The sequence below is a fragment of the Takifugu flavidus genome, chromosome 6 (genome assembly GCF_003711565.1).
Source record: "Takifugu flavidus isolate HTHZ2018 chromosome 6, ASM371156v2, whole genome shotgun sequence".
NCBI lineage: Eukaryota > Metazoa > Chordata > Actinopteri > Tetraodontiformes > Tetraodontidae > Takifugu > Takifugu flavidus.
The window spans coordinates 6,312,037-6,331,640 of NC_079525.1; the positions used below are offsets into that span (position 1 = coordinate 6,312,037).

Below are 19,604 nucleotides of genomic sequence, written 5' to 3' on the forward strand. Positions count from 1 at the left end.
TATAAAAATGCATGACACAGATGTTTCACTAGAGGTCCTTTTTAAACCACAAATAATAGCAGGAAGTGGAGATTTGAAGGTACGTGCCGACTTTACAAAGTTCTCTTCCTGTTTTAACAGATGTGTGTTGAGATAAGAAGAGCGTCGGTAACATACAATAGATCATACTTGTATTTTTTACTTTGTTGCCGTTAAAGGTAGTTTCATATTAATCTTAAAACACATTTTAAGTTGAAAACAGCAATGTTTTCAACAAAACTGGGATTTGCTGTTGTTGGTTTCATCCTCAAGTCAGGTAGGAATAATTTTTTTGTGCGTTTGTTAAAAGAATCTATGTTTGATACTTTGTGAGTTGGAGTTTAGTTAACATCAAAAGCATCATAAGCTTGTAAAACCTCCTGTGGTATTTGATGACAAAACTAACAGTGCATGAAGTTAATGGTGAGCCTCCAGGTTTTACTTGTGCTTCTCTCTCTCTGAAGGGGTTCTGGGGAAGGCAGCCGCATCTGTGCCTTAAAAGGTACTTCATTGAATCTTTCCTGCTCAGCTGAACATTCTACAATCCCAAAATGGTTCAAGCTGAATGAAACCAATTGGACAGATGTGTCTGTAATGGAAGAGCCTAAAACACCAGATATCTAAAGATACCCACCCGACTTTATCATTCATGGTTCAAAGGACGACAAAACCTCTTACTGCTGCAATGAGAAACCAGAAAACTGCCATGAAGACCACATTCATCTCACTGTTACAGGTAAACTGATGACTGACTAACTTTAAAGAGAAAGGGACGAGTTTGTGCTATTCTCTGATCTTTCTCTCATCTCAGCCCTGCAGGTGAAGGTGTTTCCCACCACAGACGGACAGACGGTAACACTGATGTGCAGCACCGCCTGTACGTGACTGACAGACTGCTGCCTACATCGTACAGGAACTCAGAGCTTCTTTATCAAGACAGGTCTCCATGGTACCAAGATGGTCACCAGTGACAAAACAGTCAGATACTCCTGCGCCATCAAAGGTACGAGGCTCTCAGACCTCCTGCAGTCACATCAGTTATGTTTCGCTGGCGTTTCAACCACCAAAGTAATCCTGCAGTTTATTTAATCTGAATGTAATCCAGCAACCAGTTCTCTCTCCACCCAGAGTGGGTCTCATCTACCTGCTTTACGGTGTCCTACAATGATGGGAGAATGTGTTTGTACAACCACACTTCAGTGAAAGGACCCTGCTTCATCACGTACCCCATGTAGGAATATTGGTAGGAACCAATAAGTGGAACTAATGTGCCGATGTTTTACGTGCTTGGGGTAGTACTTGTGTGTGTGGATTAAAACAATAGAAAGGATACACTCGTCTCGTCTCTCTTAGAGATATATACAAGGCATAGAGTATTGCTACATGGTGTCAGAAGCATCGAGTCCAGTCACCGTAATTTTCGGAGGCAGATGAGAAGACGTTTGTTCGGAGCAGAAACGGACGTTTTGATGAGTGAGGGTGGTCGGCCATTCGGAGCTAATAAGCGAACTAGCTAGCAGTTAGATACTGTAGTAGTAGCTTTCTGAAAACGGCCGAATCAAGCTGAAATTGACGGTGCTGCTAAAGACTGCATCGAGAGTGATCCTGCATATTTTGTTGACTTGAAAAGAAGATTTTTTTTTGGAAAAAAAAAACGACACACAAAGAAGAGGATGGATTCCCCGTTCTCCATAAGCCCACCAGAGAACTTTGACTTCTCAGACTTTCCAAGCTGGCCAAACTGGATCCGCAGATTTGAGAGGTTTAGAGTTGCTGCTGGACTGGACCAAAAAGGTGAAGCCTATCAAGTCAATTCATTAGTTTATGCCATGGGTGATAAAGCTGATGATATTCTGTGTACACTGGGCTTAAGTGAAGAAGACAAGAAGAAATACAAGCCAGTAAAAGAGGCTTTTGATAAATACTTCATTTGCAAGCACAATGTGATTTATGAACGGTGCAGATTTAACAAAAGGAGCCAAGAGCCAGGTGAATCGGCCGAATCGTTCATTTCTGCAGTTTACAAACTGGCAGAACACTGCAATTATGGTGCAATGCAGGAAGAAATGATCAGAGACAGGTTGGTGGTAGGCATAAGATACCAGGGCCTGTCAGAGAGCCTGCAGATGGACAGTGAATTAACGCTGGCCAAAGCTGTCCTGAAAATAAGACAGCATGAGGAGATAAAAAAACAACAGCCCACTGTGCGTGACACAGGTGGTCCAGACCACAATGAAGCTAATGTGGACATGATGAAATACAAGAAAAAGTTTCAAAAGCACACGAAAGGTGCCCAAGGCAAGGGTTCAAGGAACCATGAAAAAGAGCAAAGAGGCTGTGGACGTTGTGGCAAAACACCGTCACATTCCCTGACCAATTGTGCTGCAAGGGATGCAGAATGCCGTAAATGCCACAAGAAAGGCCACTATGCAGCCCTCTGCAAAACAAAGCCAAGCAGTGTGCATGAAATCCAGGAAGAGGAGGAGGTAGAGACTGTTTTCTTGGGAAGTGTGTCGGCGGGTGGTCAGTCAAAGACATGGCAGAAGACGTTGATATTGAATGGCCAACAAACCACCTTTAAGCTGGACACAGGAGCGGATGTGACAGCTATTCCAGCTAAAGTCTACTCGAAGAAGAAGCAGCATGGGCCACTCACCACTGCAACGAAAAGACTGCTGGGACCAGGCGACAACGCTCTACAAGTGAAAGGTCAGTTCAATGGCACTATAAAATACAAAGAGCAGACAACTGAACAGCCAGCAGTGTTTGTTATCCAAAAGTTAGCCACCCCGCTACTTGGTCTGCCAGCAATAGAAGCACTGCAGCTGGCCTACACAGTTGACAGCATTAAGGAACAAATTGACATTAAAAGGCTGTACCCCAAAGTTTTCACAGGCTTAGGATGCCTGCGGGGCATGTACAAAATTAAGCTGTCAAAGGACGCCAAGCCCTATGCATTGTCGCTGCCCGGCGGCGTGTACCCATTCCCTTATTAGGCAAGGTCAAAGAGGAGCTCCAGAGAATGGTGACCCTGGGAGTGATAGCGCCCATCGATGAGCCGACAGAGTGGTGCGCAGGGATTGTTGTGGTACTAAAACCCAATGGAACAATCAGAATCTGTGTGGATCTGACCCATCTGAACGACTATGTCTGTCGTGAAAGACTCATCCTACCTGCAGTCGACGAAACCCTCGCCAAGCTGTCAGGAGCGACTCTGTTTTCAAAACGTGACGCACAGCTGGCTTCTGGCAGGTGCCACTGCACCCAGAATCAGTCCCCCTGACAACGTTCATCACACCGTTCGGGAGGTACTGTTTTCACAGATTGCCATTCGGTATTTCGTCGGCTCCCGAACACTTTCAGAAGAGGCTATCACAAATGCCGACAGGACTGGAGGGTACCGTGTGTCATGCAGATGACATCCTTGTTTTTGGGACATTGCGTGAACAACATGACCACAGGCTGAGCAAAGTGTTGGAGAGAACAACAGGAAGGACTGACACTCAATGAGGACAAGTGCGAATTTGCTGTGGACCGTGTCAAGTTCTTAGGCCACATTGTCAGTGCTCAGGGCCTGGAACCAGACCCAAGCAGATTAAAGCCATCACCGACATGCCCACACCAACAGACATCGCAGGTGTAAGACGATATCTAGGCATGGTTAACTACGTGGGAAAGTTCTCACCAAGGATTGCAGAGCTCTCACAGCCCATAAGAGAGCTGCTCAAGGCTGACAGCGACTGGGCATGGGGGAGCATGCAGCAGCGGGCATTTGAGGAGCTGCGTCGGGAGCTGAGCTCACCCACCATCCTGGCTCAGTACAGTCCGAACAGAGCGACAAAAGTTGTTGCAGCGGACGCTTCCTCATTTGGACTTGGAGGGGTTCTGTCACAGAAGCAACTGTCAGGTGAATGGCGCCCAGTCGCCTTCATATCCCGCAGCATGACAGAAGCAGAGTGCAGGTACGCACAAATAGAGAAAGAGGCGCTGGCGCCAACCTGGGCGTGTGAGCGCTTCCAATCATACCTGATAGGGATGGACTTTCTCATACAGACAGACCACAAGCCCCTCATTTCCCTACTGGGCAGCAGAGCCCTTGACGACTTGCCCCCTAGAATCTTGAGGTTCAGATTGCAATTGCTTCGCTTCACCTACAAGCTTGAGCATGTGCCAGGGAAGAACCTGATCACAGCAGACGCACTATCCAGGGCTCCAATCCGAGCACCACCGATGCCGGAAGAAAAACAACCGGAGAAGGATGTTGGTGCCTATGTCAACCAGGTGGTGGAGCACCTACCTGCGTCAGAAGGGAGGCTGGCTCAGATCAGAACTGCACAGGATACAGACAGTGTCTGCAACAGACTGAAGAACCTGGTGCAAAATGGATGGCCTGACCAAAGGAAGGCTCTCACACCAGAGCTTCAGCTGTACTGGCAGTATCGACAGGACCTGCCTGCTACTTGATGATGGACTGCTGATGAAAGGTGACCGACTCGTCATCCCTGTCTCCATGCAAGTGGAGATGCTAACCTCACCTCCACTACCTCAGCCTTTGTAATGGAGAAGCTCAAGGCTATCTTCTCACGTCATGGGGTCGCGGAGGTCCTGGTCACGGACGGTGGTCCTCAGTTTGTTTCGGCGGAGTTTGCGGACTTTGCCAGAGAGTACGAATTCCAACATGTGACTAGCAGCCCCCGTTATCCTCAGGGAAAGCAGAGCAGAGGCAGAAAGGGCTGTGGGGACAGTCAAATCTCTCCTGAGGAAGGGAGAGGATCCACATAAGGCCCTCATGGCTTACAGGGCCACACCCTTGGCGCAAGGAGCATCTCCTGCACAGCTCCTGATGGGTCGAAACATCAGAACACCCCTGCCCGTCAGTCAGGAGAATTTGGACCCGAGATGGCCTGATCTACAAGCTTTCAGAGAGAAGAATCAGGAAATGAAGGAGAAGCAAGCATCCTGTTTCAACAAAAGACACCGGGCACAGCAGAGACAGGAGCTCCGACCAGGACAGAGAGTCTGGGTGAAGAACACCGAGCACCTGGGGTCATCACAGGTCCAGCCCAGACACCAAGGTCCTACAACATCGAGTTGGCCTCAGGAAGTCTTCGGAGAAACCGATCCCACATCAGGGTCATTCCAGAGACTCCTACTGTGACTAGATCAGGGCGCATGATTAGAAGACCAGTGAAAATGGACTTATAATAATAATCCGTCTTACATAGAAAGCTGTGGTCACACAGGGCAGAATAACCCCTGCACAGCTTTGGGGACTCAGGCCGTCTACCCTGACCCGAGATAGGAAAGTGCCTTTAAGTTGATTGTTTGACTTGTTTAAAAGAAATGAGACAAAATGTACTCCAGTTGCTAAGCTAATTGATTATTGCATACTGTGCATTCCTGAGTTAAAGTTATACAGAGATATTTGTGTTTGTAAGTACAGTAAAAGAAAATAACAGTTGTTGATGTTAAAAGAAATGTGGGCAACTCACTAAAAGGGGGAGATGTAGGAATATTGGTAGGAACCAATAAGTGGAACTAATGTGCCGATGTTTTACGTGCTTGGGGAGTACTGGTGTGTGGTGTGGATTAAAACAATAGAAAGGATACACTCGTCTCGTCTCTCATAGAGATATATACTGTACAAGGCATAGAGTATTGCTACACCCCACAGGTTCACTTTCATCACTCACAATCAATCCTCTCACAACACTGATCCTTTCATCATTTTACTCTTGATTTGTTTGTGTTTGTTACTGTTACGTAGTTCCCATTTACAGTACCCTCACTTGCATTATCACAGGTTTTCTTCAGTTTATATGTGTTATCTGTATTTTCTACTTTTAACCATGATTCTATGTTTACCATCTTCTCTCAGAAATATATGTTGAAAAGACTCCAAGGAAGGATCATGTCAAACTGAGCTGTAACACCAGGTGTCCTCCCACAAACACTCAATGGTACAAGAACAGAGAAATGCATATAGACCCATTACAAACAATACCCAACATTTCTCAAGACAACTTCCTGTGTGCTGTCAGTGGTGTCAAGGAGCTGCAGTCTGATGAAGTCTGTGAGTATCACCAAACCCGTGGCCTGAACATAGAAACAAGATAAAGTTTTGATGTGGTTTTATCATAAATCCTTACTGTTAAAAATATGTAAATATGAATTTGAGATGCAACAGTCAGAAAAAAATCATAATTAAAGAATCCACTCAAAAATGTCAAGGTTTAAAGTGAATTTCCTTTGAGTTTCATCAAAACTGACACCGTCTTTGCTTTCATCTGTTAGGTGCTGCTGACAAATCCTGCCTGACTGTGAATTATATAAAAAAGAGAATCTGTGCTTTGGAAGGTTCCTCAGTAAACATCTCAAGTAAATATTCCAGTTCAAAATACACAAAATCCAAGGCTAAACACTGGTATATAATAATCTGGAATGGTGAGAAGGAGGAGAGAATGAATGTATTGAAAACTGATCATTTTACATATCATGAGGACCAAGAGAAGCAGATTAACACACTGTCAATTAAATCTGTGAAGCAAAGTGACTCAGCAGAATACAGATTCAGGCACCAAGATGACAACACACGTCAGAAACCCGGAACAGTTCTGATTGTTACAGGTAAATCTGGATCTTAAAATATAAAACAAGCTTAAATCGAGAGAGCTTTGTATCTGAGCCACATCAAAATACAAGATTTTCTCATTTTGCCATCCAATAAGTAAATAGTTTGAATCAAAATTGAAGTTAAATAAAAGTTATCTTTCATAGGAAATGTGCTAACTTTCATGTAAATTAGCTGAAATTTAGCATGAATTTTGTGTGGAAAACAGCAGAGGCAAAAATTGTTGATCATTTCTACAGTTTTGTGAATCACTTTACATGATAAAGTGCTTTCCTGTCTGAACAACATGAAAAAATTTATCTGTTTTCTGCATTTGAATCAGACATAAAGGTCAACATCAGTCCATCTACAGAGATGACAGAAGGTGATCGAGTCAAACTGACCTGCAGCACCAGCTGTCCTCTGACCAACAACAAGAACTACATCTGGTACCTGAATGATCAACTTCTACAGCTGCCAGAGCACCAAAACAAACACCTGGTTCTGGATGTAGTCACAACTCAGCATGCAGGAAAGTACTCCTGTGCTGTGAACACTCAGAGAGATGTTAGATCTCCTGAAAAGAAAAGCAGAGAGTCAGAGTCCTCCTCATTAAGATAGGCAGTTCTATCCTGGACCAGATCAATGGTTCTTTAGTGTCAGGTTATGTACCCCGGTCCTACAAGGTGGCAGTGATTAAGCCGTTGCTTAAAAAACCATCACTGGATCCTGACGTCTTAGCAAACTATAGGCTGATATCCAACCTTCCTTTTAACTCTAAAGTTCTAGAGAAGGTGGTGGTGACTCAGTTACTGCAGCACCTGCAGAGGAACAGCCTGTTTGAGATGTTTCAGTCAGGCTTTAGAGCTCACCACAGCACAGAAACAGCACTTCTTAAAGTCACTAATGATCTTCTCATAGCTTCCGATCATGGACTGGTCTCTATGCTGGTTCTGCTGGACCTCAGTGCTGCTTTTGATACAGTTGATCACAGCATCCTGTTACAGAGACTGGAACATGTGATTGGGATTAAAGGGACAGCACTAGACTGGTTTAGATCATACTTATCTGATAGATACCAGTTTGCCCATGTCCATGGTGTTCCCTCCTCATACAGTAGGGTTAGCCATGGAGTTCCTCAAGGTTCTGTACTCGGACCAATCCTCTTCACATTGTACATGCTTCCCTTAGGGAACATTATTCGGCAGCATGGGATACATTTTCATTGTTATGCTGATGACACTCAGCTTATTTATCCATGAAACCCGAGGAGACAGAGCAGTTAGTGACGCTTCAGACCTGTCTTAAAGACATAAAGTCCTGGATGTCTTCAAATTTCCTCCTCCTTAACCCAGGAAAAACTGAGGTCATGGTGTTTGGTCCTGAACCTCTCTGGGATAGATTAGATCACATGATCACTCTAGATGGTATCTCATTAACATCTAGTCTCTCTGTGAGGAATCTAGGAGTAACTTTTGATCAAAATCTCTCCTTCAACTCACACATTAAATTAGTCTCTTGAAGTGCCTTTTTTCACTTGAGGGACATCACAAAGATCAGGAAACTGCTGACGCGGCATGATGCTGAAACGTTAGTCCATGCATTTGTTACTTCCAGGCTGGACTACTGTAACTCTTTATTATCAGGGTGTCCAAACAACTCTTTAAGAAGCCTCCAGTTGATCCAAAATGCTGCAGCCAGAGTTCTGACAGGTATTGACAAAAGAGATCACATAACTCCTGTACTGGCGTCGCTTCATTGGCTGCCCGTTAAATTTAAATTAGAATAATTTTTAAAACCCTTCTTTTGACCTACAAGGTCCTCAGAGGCCTAGCTCCATCCTACCTGGAGGAGCTAGTAGTGACACCTTATCAGCCCAATAGACCGCTCCGCTCTCAGAATGCTGGTCTACTTGTGGTTCCCAGAGTTTCCAGGAGTAGAATGGGGGGCCGAGCATTTAGCTACCAGGCCCCCCTGCTATGGAACCAGCTCCCTGTCCAGGTACGGGAGGCTGACTCCATCGCTACTTTTAAGATCAGACTCAAAACCTACCTCTTTGAAAAAGCTTATTGTTACTAATTCAGTAGTTCCAGTTACTATCATAGACAGACAAATTATCATACTTAGGGGGTCGTCTAATCATTAGGTCACATCTTAGTTATGCTGCTATAGGCCAAGGCTGCTGGGGTCGGAAACATGATCACCTGACAGGCCTCTGTCACTCCACTGGGTCATGGTTTCCTCTCCTCTCCTCTCCTCTCCTCTCCTCTCCTTTCCTTCCTTCCTCTCCTCATCAAGCAGACTAGTTATGCTGATTCTTATGTAGTTTTTCTGCTTCCCCCCCCCCTCTATTTATTTACAGGTATTGCCGCCCTCGGAGCTGCATAATGACCTCCGGCCCCGCTGAAGTGATTGTACATCATTAGGGTTGGGTGTTAGGTGGGGTGTGATAGTGCGGTTATAAGAGATAAGAAGAAGAGAAGAAGGAAAAAAGAAGGAGAAGGGGGAAGTAGAGAGAAGAGGGAAAAGAGAACGAAGGAGAAGGAGAAGAGACTCTACTCCCCTTCATCTACGTCTCTCTCCCTCTTACCCCCTCTCCTCTCCTCTCCTCTCCTACCTATCCTCTACCTGTCCTCCCCCTTCTCCTCTCTCTTTACCCAGCCGGCCATCAGCAGGAGGGTCCCCCTACATGAGCCTGGTCCTGCTCAAGGTTTCTTCCTGTTAAAGGGGAGTTTTTCCTTGCCACTGTTGCTTGTCTGGGGTCAGGCCCTGGGATTCTGGAAAGCGCCTTGAACAATTTTGATTGTATAAGACGCTATATAATAAAGATTGATTGATTGATTGATTGATTGATTGATTAAAATGGACCCTGGCGGCAGCTGCAGGAGTTGGTGCTGCTCTCCTGGTCTTCACCTCACTTGTCATCTGTTGCATCAGGTGAAGAACAGAACCTGATGTAAACTGAGTTAATCACATAACACACATCAAATGTGATTGGTATCACAAGTGGGTTTTTTTTAAACATTCATTTCAGAGGAAAGGGAAAGTTGAGCCAGAATACTGTCCTCAAGTTGGAGGAGGTAAGTGGCCCGATGATCCTTAACTATAACCATCTTCCTAAAACAAAGATAACACCAACATTCGGTGTCTTGCCTCATTGTCAGGTAAATCACGGTCCTGTGCATGAGGAAATCACAGATCAACCCACGGAGGAGAATGGCATTTACTACAGCAGCATACGTTTCCCCCAGACTGATGTGGATCCTCTTGACAGCATGGTCCAAACCTCATCAGCACCAAGAGGAACAGCACATCCCTTATGCTGTTGTCTGTCTGAGGAACCGCTGCACATGAACAAGCATCTTATAGCGTAATTCTGATTCCTCCAAGTATTTATACAATTAATCATCTTAGTCTTTAGTCTGAGACCATAACGTTGGTGGGACCACGACTGATCATCGTCCCCAGTTTGTGGATTCCTGCTGATTATGACAGAAATAAAACTGCAACTTATTCACTGATAGAAGATGGGATAAAATTAAGCAGATGTGCTTCATATACACTTACATTAAATTGATCATTTAGTAAGGACCTGAACAGGCTTTATCCTGCATTTTAGACAGTTTTTCACAGTTATATAGATGCAATAATCATAATAATAATAATGATAATAATAATACAGTATAGGCTCTGTGAAGTGAACTTACCTGAATGGAACATTACCCGTGATGCTCTGCAGTTTTGACCTGCTGTGTAGTAGCAGCCTACTATTAAACTCTTCAATATGTGAAGGAACACAAAGAAAATATTAAATTTATTGTGTGCATGTAACATGGATGTCTGTGTAAATTCTCAGTCATCCAGGTCATTGTATCCAAGGTAGTTTTCTCTGTCAACTGGACTGGGTTTCTTCTCTTGAAGACGTTTCGCCTTCTATCCAGAAGGCTTCTTCAGTTCTGAAATCGCTGGGGAGAGAGCTTGAAAATATATAGCCCCTGTGGACCATTTGCATGCTAATGATCCGGGTGGTCACCTGAGAGTCGTTAGCAGGGTCGTTGGTCGGGTCGTTCACCTAGTTTCTGTTGAGGTGTCTCCCCTTTGTCTGCTGGGTCACATGGTGATGAGTCACTGGGTCTCCTGGAATGGTGTGAATGTTTGTTTTGCTGTTGGAAGGAGTGGAGGACTGCATTGTATGTGGGTGATAGGAAGTGCCTCAGGCCACCACCTCTGTTCAAGGATGGTTTCTCCAATTTAACATGGATAGCTTCCTTAACCCCCCTTTCAAACCAGCGGTCTTCTCTGGCCAGTATCCGTACTTGGCTGTCCTCGAAGGAGTGCCCACTCTCCTTTAAGTGTAAGTGGACTGCTGAATCCTGACCCGAAGAGGTGGCACGTCTGTGTTGTGCCATTCTTCTGTGGAGAGGTGTTTGGTTTCCCCAATGTACAGTTCCTTGCATTCCTCCTGGCACTGTACAGCATAAACAAACATTACTTTGTTGGGTCTTGGTGTCTTGTCCTTTGGGTGTACTAACCTCTGTCTGAGAGTGTTGCTGGGTTTGAAATGAACCGGTATGTCGTGTTTCTGGAAGATCCTCCTAAACTTCTCCGAGACTCCAGACAGGTAGGGGATGGAAACGCTGCGGCGTTTGTTTCTCTCCTCCTCCTTTGCTGAGGTCTCGCTTTCTTGAGGTCCTGGTGAAGGCCCAGTCTGGGTAGCCACATGTTTTGAGAGCTGTCTTAATGTGGTCCTGTTCTTCTTTCTGCCTTGGGATGTGGTGGGTATTTCTCTGGCCCGGTGTTGGAGAGTTCTGATCACTCCCAACTTGTGTTCCAGTGGGTGGTGAGAGTCAAACTGGAGGTACTGGTCAGTATGTGTAGGTTTTCTGTAGACTTCGATGGTGAGATTTCTGTCCTCAGTGATCTTGACCGCGCAGTCCAGAAAGGCCAGACTGTTTCCTTTTACATCTTCCCGGGTGAATTTTACATGTTCGTCTGTTTCGTTGAGGTGATCGGAGAAAGCTTCCAATTCTTGTGTTTGAATTTTGACCCAGGTGTCATCAACATACCTGAACCAGTGGCTTGGCGCAGTTCCTGTGAAGGATGTCAGGGCCTGGGATTCCACCTTCTCCATGTATAGATTGGCAACTATGGGGGATACTGGTGAGCCCATGGCACAGCCATGTTCTACAGGCAGAAACATGGCTGTGCCATGGGCTACATGTTCTACAGGCAGAAACATGGCTGTGCCATGGGCTCACCAGTATCCCCCATAGTTGCCAATCTATACATGGAGAAGGTGGAATCCCAGGCCCTGACATCCTTCACAGGAACTGCGCCAAGCCACTGGTTCAGGTATGTTGATGACACCTGAGTTAAAGTTATACAGAGATATTTGTGTTTGTAAGTACAGTAAAAGAAAATAACAGTTGTTGATGTTAAAAGAAATGTGGGCAACTCACTAAAAGGGGGAGATGTAGGAATATTGGTAGGAACCAATAAGTGGAACTAATGTGCCGATGTTTTACGTGCTTGGGGAGTACTTGTGTGTGTGGATTAAAACAATAGAAAGGATACACTCGTCTCGTCTCTCATAGAGATATATACTGTACAAGGCATAGAGTATTGCTACACCCCACAGGTTCACTTTCATCACTCACAATCAATCCTCACAAACACTGATCCTTTCATCATTTTACTCTTGATTTGTTTGTGTTTTGTTACTGTTACGTAGTTCCCATTTACAGTACCCTCACTTGCATTATCACAGGTTTTCTTCAGTTTATATGTGTTATCTGTATTTTTCTACTTTTAACCATGATTCTATGTTTACCATCTTCTCTCAGAAATATATGTTGAAAAGACTCCAAGGAAGGATCATGTCAAACTGAGCTGTAACACCAGGTGTCCTCCCACAAACACTCAATGGTACAAGAACAGAAATGCATATAGACCCATTACAACCAATACCCAACATTTCTCAAGACACTTTCCTGTGTGCTGTCAGTGGTGTCAAGGAGCTGCAGTCTGATGAAGTCTGTGAGTATCACCAAACCCGTGGCCTGAACATAGAAACAAGATAAAGTTTTGATGTGGTTTTATCATAAATCCTTACTGTTAAAAATATGTAAATATGAATTTGACATGCAACAGTCAGAAAAAAATCATAATTAAAGAATCCACTCAAAAATGTCAAGGTTTAAAGTGAATTTCCTTTGAGTTTCATCAAAACTGACACCGTCTTTGCTTTCATCTGTTAGGTGCTGCTGACAAATCCTGCCTGACTGTGAATTATATAAAAAAGAGAATCTGTGCTTTGGAAGGTTCCTCAGTAAACATCTCAAGTAAATATTCCAGTTCAAAATACACAAAATCCAAGGCTAAACACTGGTATATAATAATCTGGAATGGTGAGAAGGAGGAGAGAATGAATGTATTGAAAACTGATCATTTTACATATCATGAGGACCAAGAGAAGCAGATTAACACACTGTCAATTAAATCTGTGAAGCAAAGTGACTCAGCAGAATACAGATTCAGGCACCAAGATGACAACACACGTCAGAAACCCGGAACAGTTCTGATTGTTACAGGTAAATCTGGATCTAAAATATAAAACAAGCTTAAATCGAGAGAGCTTTGTATCTGAGCCACATCAAAATACAAGATTTTCTCATTTTGCCATCCAATAAGTAAATAGTTTGAATCAAAATTGAAGTTAAATAAAAGTTATCTTTCATAGGAAATGTGCTAACTTTCATGTAAATTAGTGCTGAAATTTTAGCATGAATGTGTGGAAAACAGCAGAGGCAAAAATTGTTGATCATTTCTACAGTTTTGTGAATCACTTTACATGATAAAGTGCTTTCCTGTCTGAAACATGTGTGAAAATATCTGTTTTCTGCATTTGAATCAGACATAAAGGTCAACATCAGTCCATCTACAGAGATGACAGAAGGTGATCGAGTCAAACTGACCTGCAGCACCAGCTGTCCTCTGACCAACAACAAGAACTACATCTGGTACCTGAATGATCAACTTCTACAGCTGCCAGAGCACCAAAACAAACACCTGGTTCTGGATGTAGTCACAACTCAGCATGCAGGAAAGTACTCCTGTGCTGTGAACACTCAGAGAGATGTTAGATCTCCTGAAAAGACACTCAGAGTTCAGAGTTCCTCATTAATGATAGGCAGTTCTATCCTGGACCAGATCAATGGTTCTTTAGTGTCAGGTTATGTACCCCGGTCCTACAAGGTGGCAGTGATTAAGCCGTTGCTTAAAAAACCATCACTGGATCCTGACGTCTTAGCAAACTATAGGCTGATATCCAACCTTCCTTTTAACTCTAAAGTTCTAGAGAAGGTGGTGGTGACTCAGTTACTGCAGCACCTGCAGAGGAACAGCCTGTTTGAGATGTTTCAGTCAGGCTTTAGAGCTCACCACAGCACAGAAACAGCACTTCTTAAAGTCACTAATGATCTTCTCATAGCTTCCGATCATGGACTGGTCTCTATGCTGGTTCTGCTGGACCTCAGTGCTGCTTTTGATACAGTTGATCACAGCATCCTGTTACAGAGACTGGAACATGTGATTGGGATTAAAGGGACAGCACTAGACTGGTTTAGATCATACTTATCTGATAGATACCAGTTTGCCATGTCCATGGTGTTTCCCTCCTCATACAGTAGGGTTAGCCATGGAGTTCCTCAAGGTTCTGTACTCGGACCAATCCTCTTCACATTGTACATGCTTCCCTTAGGGAACATTATTCGGCAGCATGGGATACATTTTCATTGTTATGCTGATGACACTCAGCTCTTATTTATCCATAGAACCCCTGAGACAGAGCAGTTTAGTGACGCTTCAGACCTGTCTTAAAGACATAAAGTCCTGGATGTCTTCAAATTGTTCCTCCTCCTTAACCCAGGAAAACTGGAGGTCATGTTTTTTGGGTCCTGAACCTCTCTGGGATAGATTAGATCACATGATCACTCTAGATGGTATCTCATTAAATCTAGTCTCTCTGTGAGGAACCTAGGAGTAACTTTTGATCAAAATCTCTCCTTCAACTCACACATTAAATTAGTCTCTTGAAAGTGCCTTTTTTCACTTGAGGGACAATCACAAGATCAGGAAAACTGCTGACGCGGCATGATGCTGAAACGTTAGTCCATGCATTTGTTACTTCCAGGCTGGACTACTGTAACTCTTTATTATCAGGGTGTCCAAAACAACTCTTTAAGAAGCCTCCAGTTGATCCAAAATGCTGCAGCCAGAGTTCTGACAGGTATTGACAAAAGAGATCACATAACTCCCTGTACTGGCGTCGCTTCATTTGGCTTCCCGTTAAATTTAGAATAATTTTTTAAAACCCTTCTTTTGACCTACAGGTCCTCAGAGGCCTCCCATCCCCTACCTGGAGGAGCTAGTGACACCTTATCAGCCCAATAGACCGCTCGCTCTCTCAAATGCTGGTCTACTTGTGGTTCCCAGAGTTTCCAGGAGTAGAATGGGGGGCCGAGCATTTAGCTACCAGGCCCCCCTGCTATGGAACCAGCTCCCTGTCCAGGTACGGGAGGCTGACTCCATCGCTACTTTTAAGATCAGACTCAAAACCTACCTCTTTGAAAAAGCTTATTGTTACTAATTCAGTAGTTCCAGTTACTATCATAGACAGACAAATTATCATACTTAGGGGGTCGTCTAATCATTAGGTCACATCTTAGTTATGCTGCTATAGGCCAAGGCTGCTGGGGTCCGGAAACATGATCACCTGACAGGCCTCTGGTCACTCCACTGGGTCATGGTTTCCCTCTCCTCTCCTCTCCTCTCCTCTCCTCTCCTTTCCTCTCCTTTCCTCTCCCTCATCAAGCAGACTAGTTAGCTGATTCTTATGTAGTTTTTCTGCTTCCCCCCCCCTCTATTTATTTACAGGTATTGCCGCCCTCGGAGCTGCATTAATGACCTCCGGCCCCGCTGAAGTGATTGTACATCAATATTTTTTGTGTGTGTGTTTCTGTGCTCTGTGCCTCCTCTCCCTCTCTTCCTCTCTCTCCCCCTCCTTCTCCTTTTCCCTCTCCTCTCCTCTTTCCCCTCCTCCTCCTTCTCCTTCTCCTCTCCTCTACCTCTACCTCCCCTCACTCTACCTCCTCTCCTCTACCCCTCTCCTCTCCTCTCCTCTCCTACCTATCCTCTACCTGTCCTCCCCCTTCTCCTCTCTCTTTACCCAGCCGGCCATCAGCAGGAGGTCCCCCTACATGAGCCTGGTCCTGCTCAAGGTTTCTTCCTGTTAAAGGGGAGTTTTTCCTTGCCACTGTTGCTTGTCTGGGGTCAGGCCCTGGGATTCTGGAAAGCGCCTTGAAACAATTTTGATTGTATAAGACGCTATAAAAAATAAAAGAGATTGATTGATTGATTGATTGATTGATTGATTAAAAATGGACCCTGGCGGCAGCTGCAGGAGTTGGTGCTGCTCTCCTGGTCTTCACCTCACTTGTCATCTGTTGCATCAGGTGAAGAACAGAACCTGATGTAAACTGAGTTAATCACATAACACACATCAAATGTGACTGGTATCACAAGTGGGTTTTTTTTAAACATTCATTTCAGAGGAAAGGGAAAGTTGAGCCAGAATACTGTCCTCAAGTTGGAGGAGGTAAGTGGCCCGATGATCCTTAACTATAACCATCTTCCTAAAACAAAGATAACACCAACATTCGGTGTCTTGCCTCATTGTCAGGTAAATCACGGTCCTGTGCATGAGGAAATCACAGATCAACCCACGGAGGAGAATGGCATTTACTACAGCAGCATACGTTTCCCCCAGACTGATGTGGATCCTCTTGACAGCATGGTCCAACCTCATCAGCACCAAGAGGAACAGCACATCCCTTATGCTGTTGTCTGTCTGAGGAACCGCTGCACATGAACAAGCATCTTATAGCGTAATTTCTGATTCCTCCAAGTATTTATACAATTAATCATCTTAGTCTTTAGTCTGAGACCATAACGTTGGTGGGACCACGACTGATCATCGTCCCCAGTTTGTGGATTCCTGCTGATTATGACAGAAATAAAACTGCAACTTTTTCACTGATAGAAGATGGGATAAAATTAAGCAGATGTGCTTCATATACACTTACATTAAATTGATCATTTAGTAAGGACCTGAACAGGCTTTATCCTGCATTTTAGACAGTTTTTCACAGTTATATAGATGCAATAATCATAATAATAATAATGATATAATAATACAGTATAGGCTCTGTGAAGTGAACTTACCTGAATGGAACATTACCCGTGATGCTCTGCAGTTTTGACCTGCTGTGTAGTAGCAGCCTACTATTAAACTCTTCAATATGTGAAGGAACACAAAGAAAATATTAATTTTATTGTGTGCATGTAACATGGATGTCTGTGTAAATTCTCAGTCATCCAGGTCATTGTATCCAAGGTAGTTTTCTCTGTCAACTGGACTGGGTTTCTTCTCTTGAAGACGTTTCGCCTTCTATCCAGAAGGCTTCTTCAGTTCTGAAATCGCTGGGGAGAGAGCTTGAAAATATATAGCCCCTGTGGACCATTTGCATGCTAATGATCCGGGTGGTCACCTGAGAGTCGTTAGCAGGGTCGTTGGTCGGGTCGTTCACCTAGTTTCTGTTGAGGTGTCTCCCCTTTGTCTGCTGGGTCACATGGTGATGAGTCACTGGGTCTCCTGGAATGGTGTGAATGTTTGTTTTGCTGTTGGAAGGAGTGGAGGACTGCATTGTATGTGGGTGATAGGAAGTGCCTCAGGCCACCACCTCTGTTCAAGGATGGTTTCTCCAATTTAACATGGATAGCTTCCTTAACCCCCCTTTCAAACCAGCGGTCTTCTCTGGCCAGTATCCGTACTTGGCTGTCCTCGAAGGAGTGCCCACTCTCCTTTAAGTGTAAGTGGACTGCTGAATCCTGACCCGAAGAGGTGGCACGTCTGTGTTGTGCCATTCTTCTGTGGAGAGGTTGTTTGGTTTCCCCAATGTACAGTTCCTTGCATTCCTCCTGGCACTGTACAGCATAAACAACATTACTTTGTTTGGGTCTTGGTGTCTTGTCCTTTGGGTGTACTAACCTCTGTCTGAGAGTGTTGCTGGGTTTGAAATGAACCGGTATGTCGTGTTTCTGGAAGATCCTCCTAAACTTCTCCGAGACTCCAGACAGGTAGGGGATGGAAACGCTGCGGCGTTTGTTTCTCTCCTCCTCTCCTTTGCTGAGGTCTCGCTTTCTTGAGGTCCTGGTGAAGGCCCAGTCTGGGTAGCCACATGTTTTGAGAGCTGTCTTAATGTGGTCCTGTTCCTTCTTTCTGCCTTGGGATGTGGTGGGTATTTCTCTGGCCCGGTGTTGGAGAGTTCTGATCACTCCCAACTTGTGTTCCAGTGGGTGGTGAGAGTCAAACTGGAGGTACTGGTCAGTATGTGTAGGTTTTCTGTAGACTTCGATGGTGAGATTTCTGTCCTCAGTGATCTTGACCGCGCAGTCCAGAAAGGCCAGACTGTTTCCTTTTACATCTTCCCGGGTGAATTTTACATGTTCGTCTGTTTCGTTGAGGTGATCGGAGAAAGCTTCCAATTCTTGTGTTTGAATTTTGACCCAGGTGTCATCAACATACCTGAACCAGTGGCTTGGCGCAGTTCCTGTGAAGGATGTCAGGGCCTGGGATTCCACCTTCTCCATGTATAGATTGGCAACTATGGGGGATACTGGTGAGCCCATGGCACAGCCATGTTCTACAGGCAGAAACATGGCTGTGCCATGGGCTACATGTTCTACAGGCAGAAACATGGCTGTGCCATGGGCTCACCAGTATCCCCCATAGTTGCCAATCTATACATGGAGAAGGTGGAATCCCAGGCCCTGACATCCTTCACAGGAACTGCGCCAAGCCACTGGTTCAGGTATGTTGATGACACCTGGGTCAAAATTCAAACACAAGAATTGGAAGCTTTCTCCGATCACCTCAACGAAACAGACGAACATGTAAAATTCACCCGGGAAGATGTAAAAGGAAACAGTCTGGCCTTTCTGGACTGCGCGGTCAAGATCACTGAGGACAGAAATCTCACCATCGAAGTCTACAGAAAACCTACACATACTGACCAGTACCTCCAGTTTGACTCTCACCACCCACTGGAACACAAGTTGGGAGTGATCAGAACTCTCCAACACCGGGCCAGAGAAATACCCACCACATCCCAAGGCAGAAAGAAGGAACAGGACCACATTAAGACAGCTCTCAAAACATGTGGCTACCCAGACTGGGCCTTCACCAGGACCTCAAGAAAGCGAGACCTCAGCAAAGGAGAGGAGGAGAGAAACAAACGCCGCAGCGTTTCCATCCCCTACCTGTCTGGAGTCTCGGAGAAGTTTAGGAGGATCTTCCAGAAACACGACATACCGGTTCATTTCAAACCCAGCAACACTCTCAGACAGAGGTTAGTACACCCAAAGGACAAGACACCAAGACCCAAACAAAGTAATGTTGTTTATGCTGTACAGTGCCAGGAGGAATGCAAGGAACTGTACATTGGGGAAACCAAACAACCTCTCCACAGAAGAATGGCACAACACAGACGTGCCACCTCTTCGGGTCAGGATTCAGCAGTCCACTTACACTTAAAGGAGAGTGGGCACTCCTTCGAGGACAGCCAAGTACGGATACTGGCCAGAGAAGACCGCTGGTTTGAAAGGGGGGTTAAGGAAGCTATCCATGTTAAATTGGAGAAACCATCCTTGAACAGAGGTGGTGGCCTGAGGCACTTCCTATCACCCACATACAATGCAGTCCTCCACTCCTTCCAACAGCAAAACAAACATTCACACCATTCCAGGAGACCCAGTGACTCATCACCATGTGACCCAGCAGACAAAGGGAGACACCTCAACAGAAACTAGGTGAACGACCCGACCAACGACCCTGCTAACGACTCTCAGGTGACCACCC

At 44.9% G+C, this 19,604-nt stretch overlaps 2 protein-coding genes and 1 long non-coding RNA gene across 3 annotated transcripts in view; 1 reads left to right on the top strand and 2 right to left on the bottom strand.

Moving 5' to 3' along the window:
- Nucleotides 1–16,071: 16,071 nt before the first annotated feature.
- On the top strand, nucleotides 16,072–16,729 carry LOC130526923 (uncharacterized). Its single transcript, XR_008950888.1, has 2 exons — nucleotides 16,072–16,283; nucleotides 16,368–16,729. It is a non-coding gene; the product is annotated as an uncharacterized LOC130526923 (long non-coding RNA).
- A 310-nt stretch (nucleotides 16,730–17,039) lies between these two features.
- On the bottom strand, nucleotides 17,040–18,391 carry LOC130526867 (uncharacterized). The gene is made up of 2 exons (XM_057034860.1): nucleotides 17,236–18,391; nucleotides 17,040–17,167 (listed from the first exon to the last, which is right to left on the bottom strand). Exon 1 carries the CDS (start codon nucleotides 18,374–18,376, stop codon nucleotides 17,246–17,248), a length of 1,131 nt encoding a protein of 376 aa, XP_056890840.1. The 5' UTR covers nucleotides 18,377–18,391; the 3' UTR covers nucleotides 17,040–17,167; nucleotides 17,236–17,245.
- Nucleotides 18,392–19,580: 1,189 nt separating this feature from the next.
- The window catches only part of LOC130526773 (thiosulfate sulfurtransferase-like), a 992-nt gene continuing 968 nt past the window's right edge, over nucleotides 19,581–19,604 (bottom strand). The window contains exon 2 of the mRNA XM_057034680.1: nucleotides 19,581–19,587. Coding sequence (XP_056890660.1) covers nucleotides 19,581–19,587 — 7 coding nt within the window. The remainder of the gene's footprint in view (nucleotides 19,588–19,604) is intronic.

Bases quoted from the DNA above. Each gene is read 5' to 3' on its own strand.
- LOC130526867 (XM_057034860.1), bottom strand. From the start codon at position 18,376: ATGGGCTCACCAGTATCCCCCATAGTTGCCAATCTATACATGGAGAAG.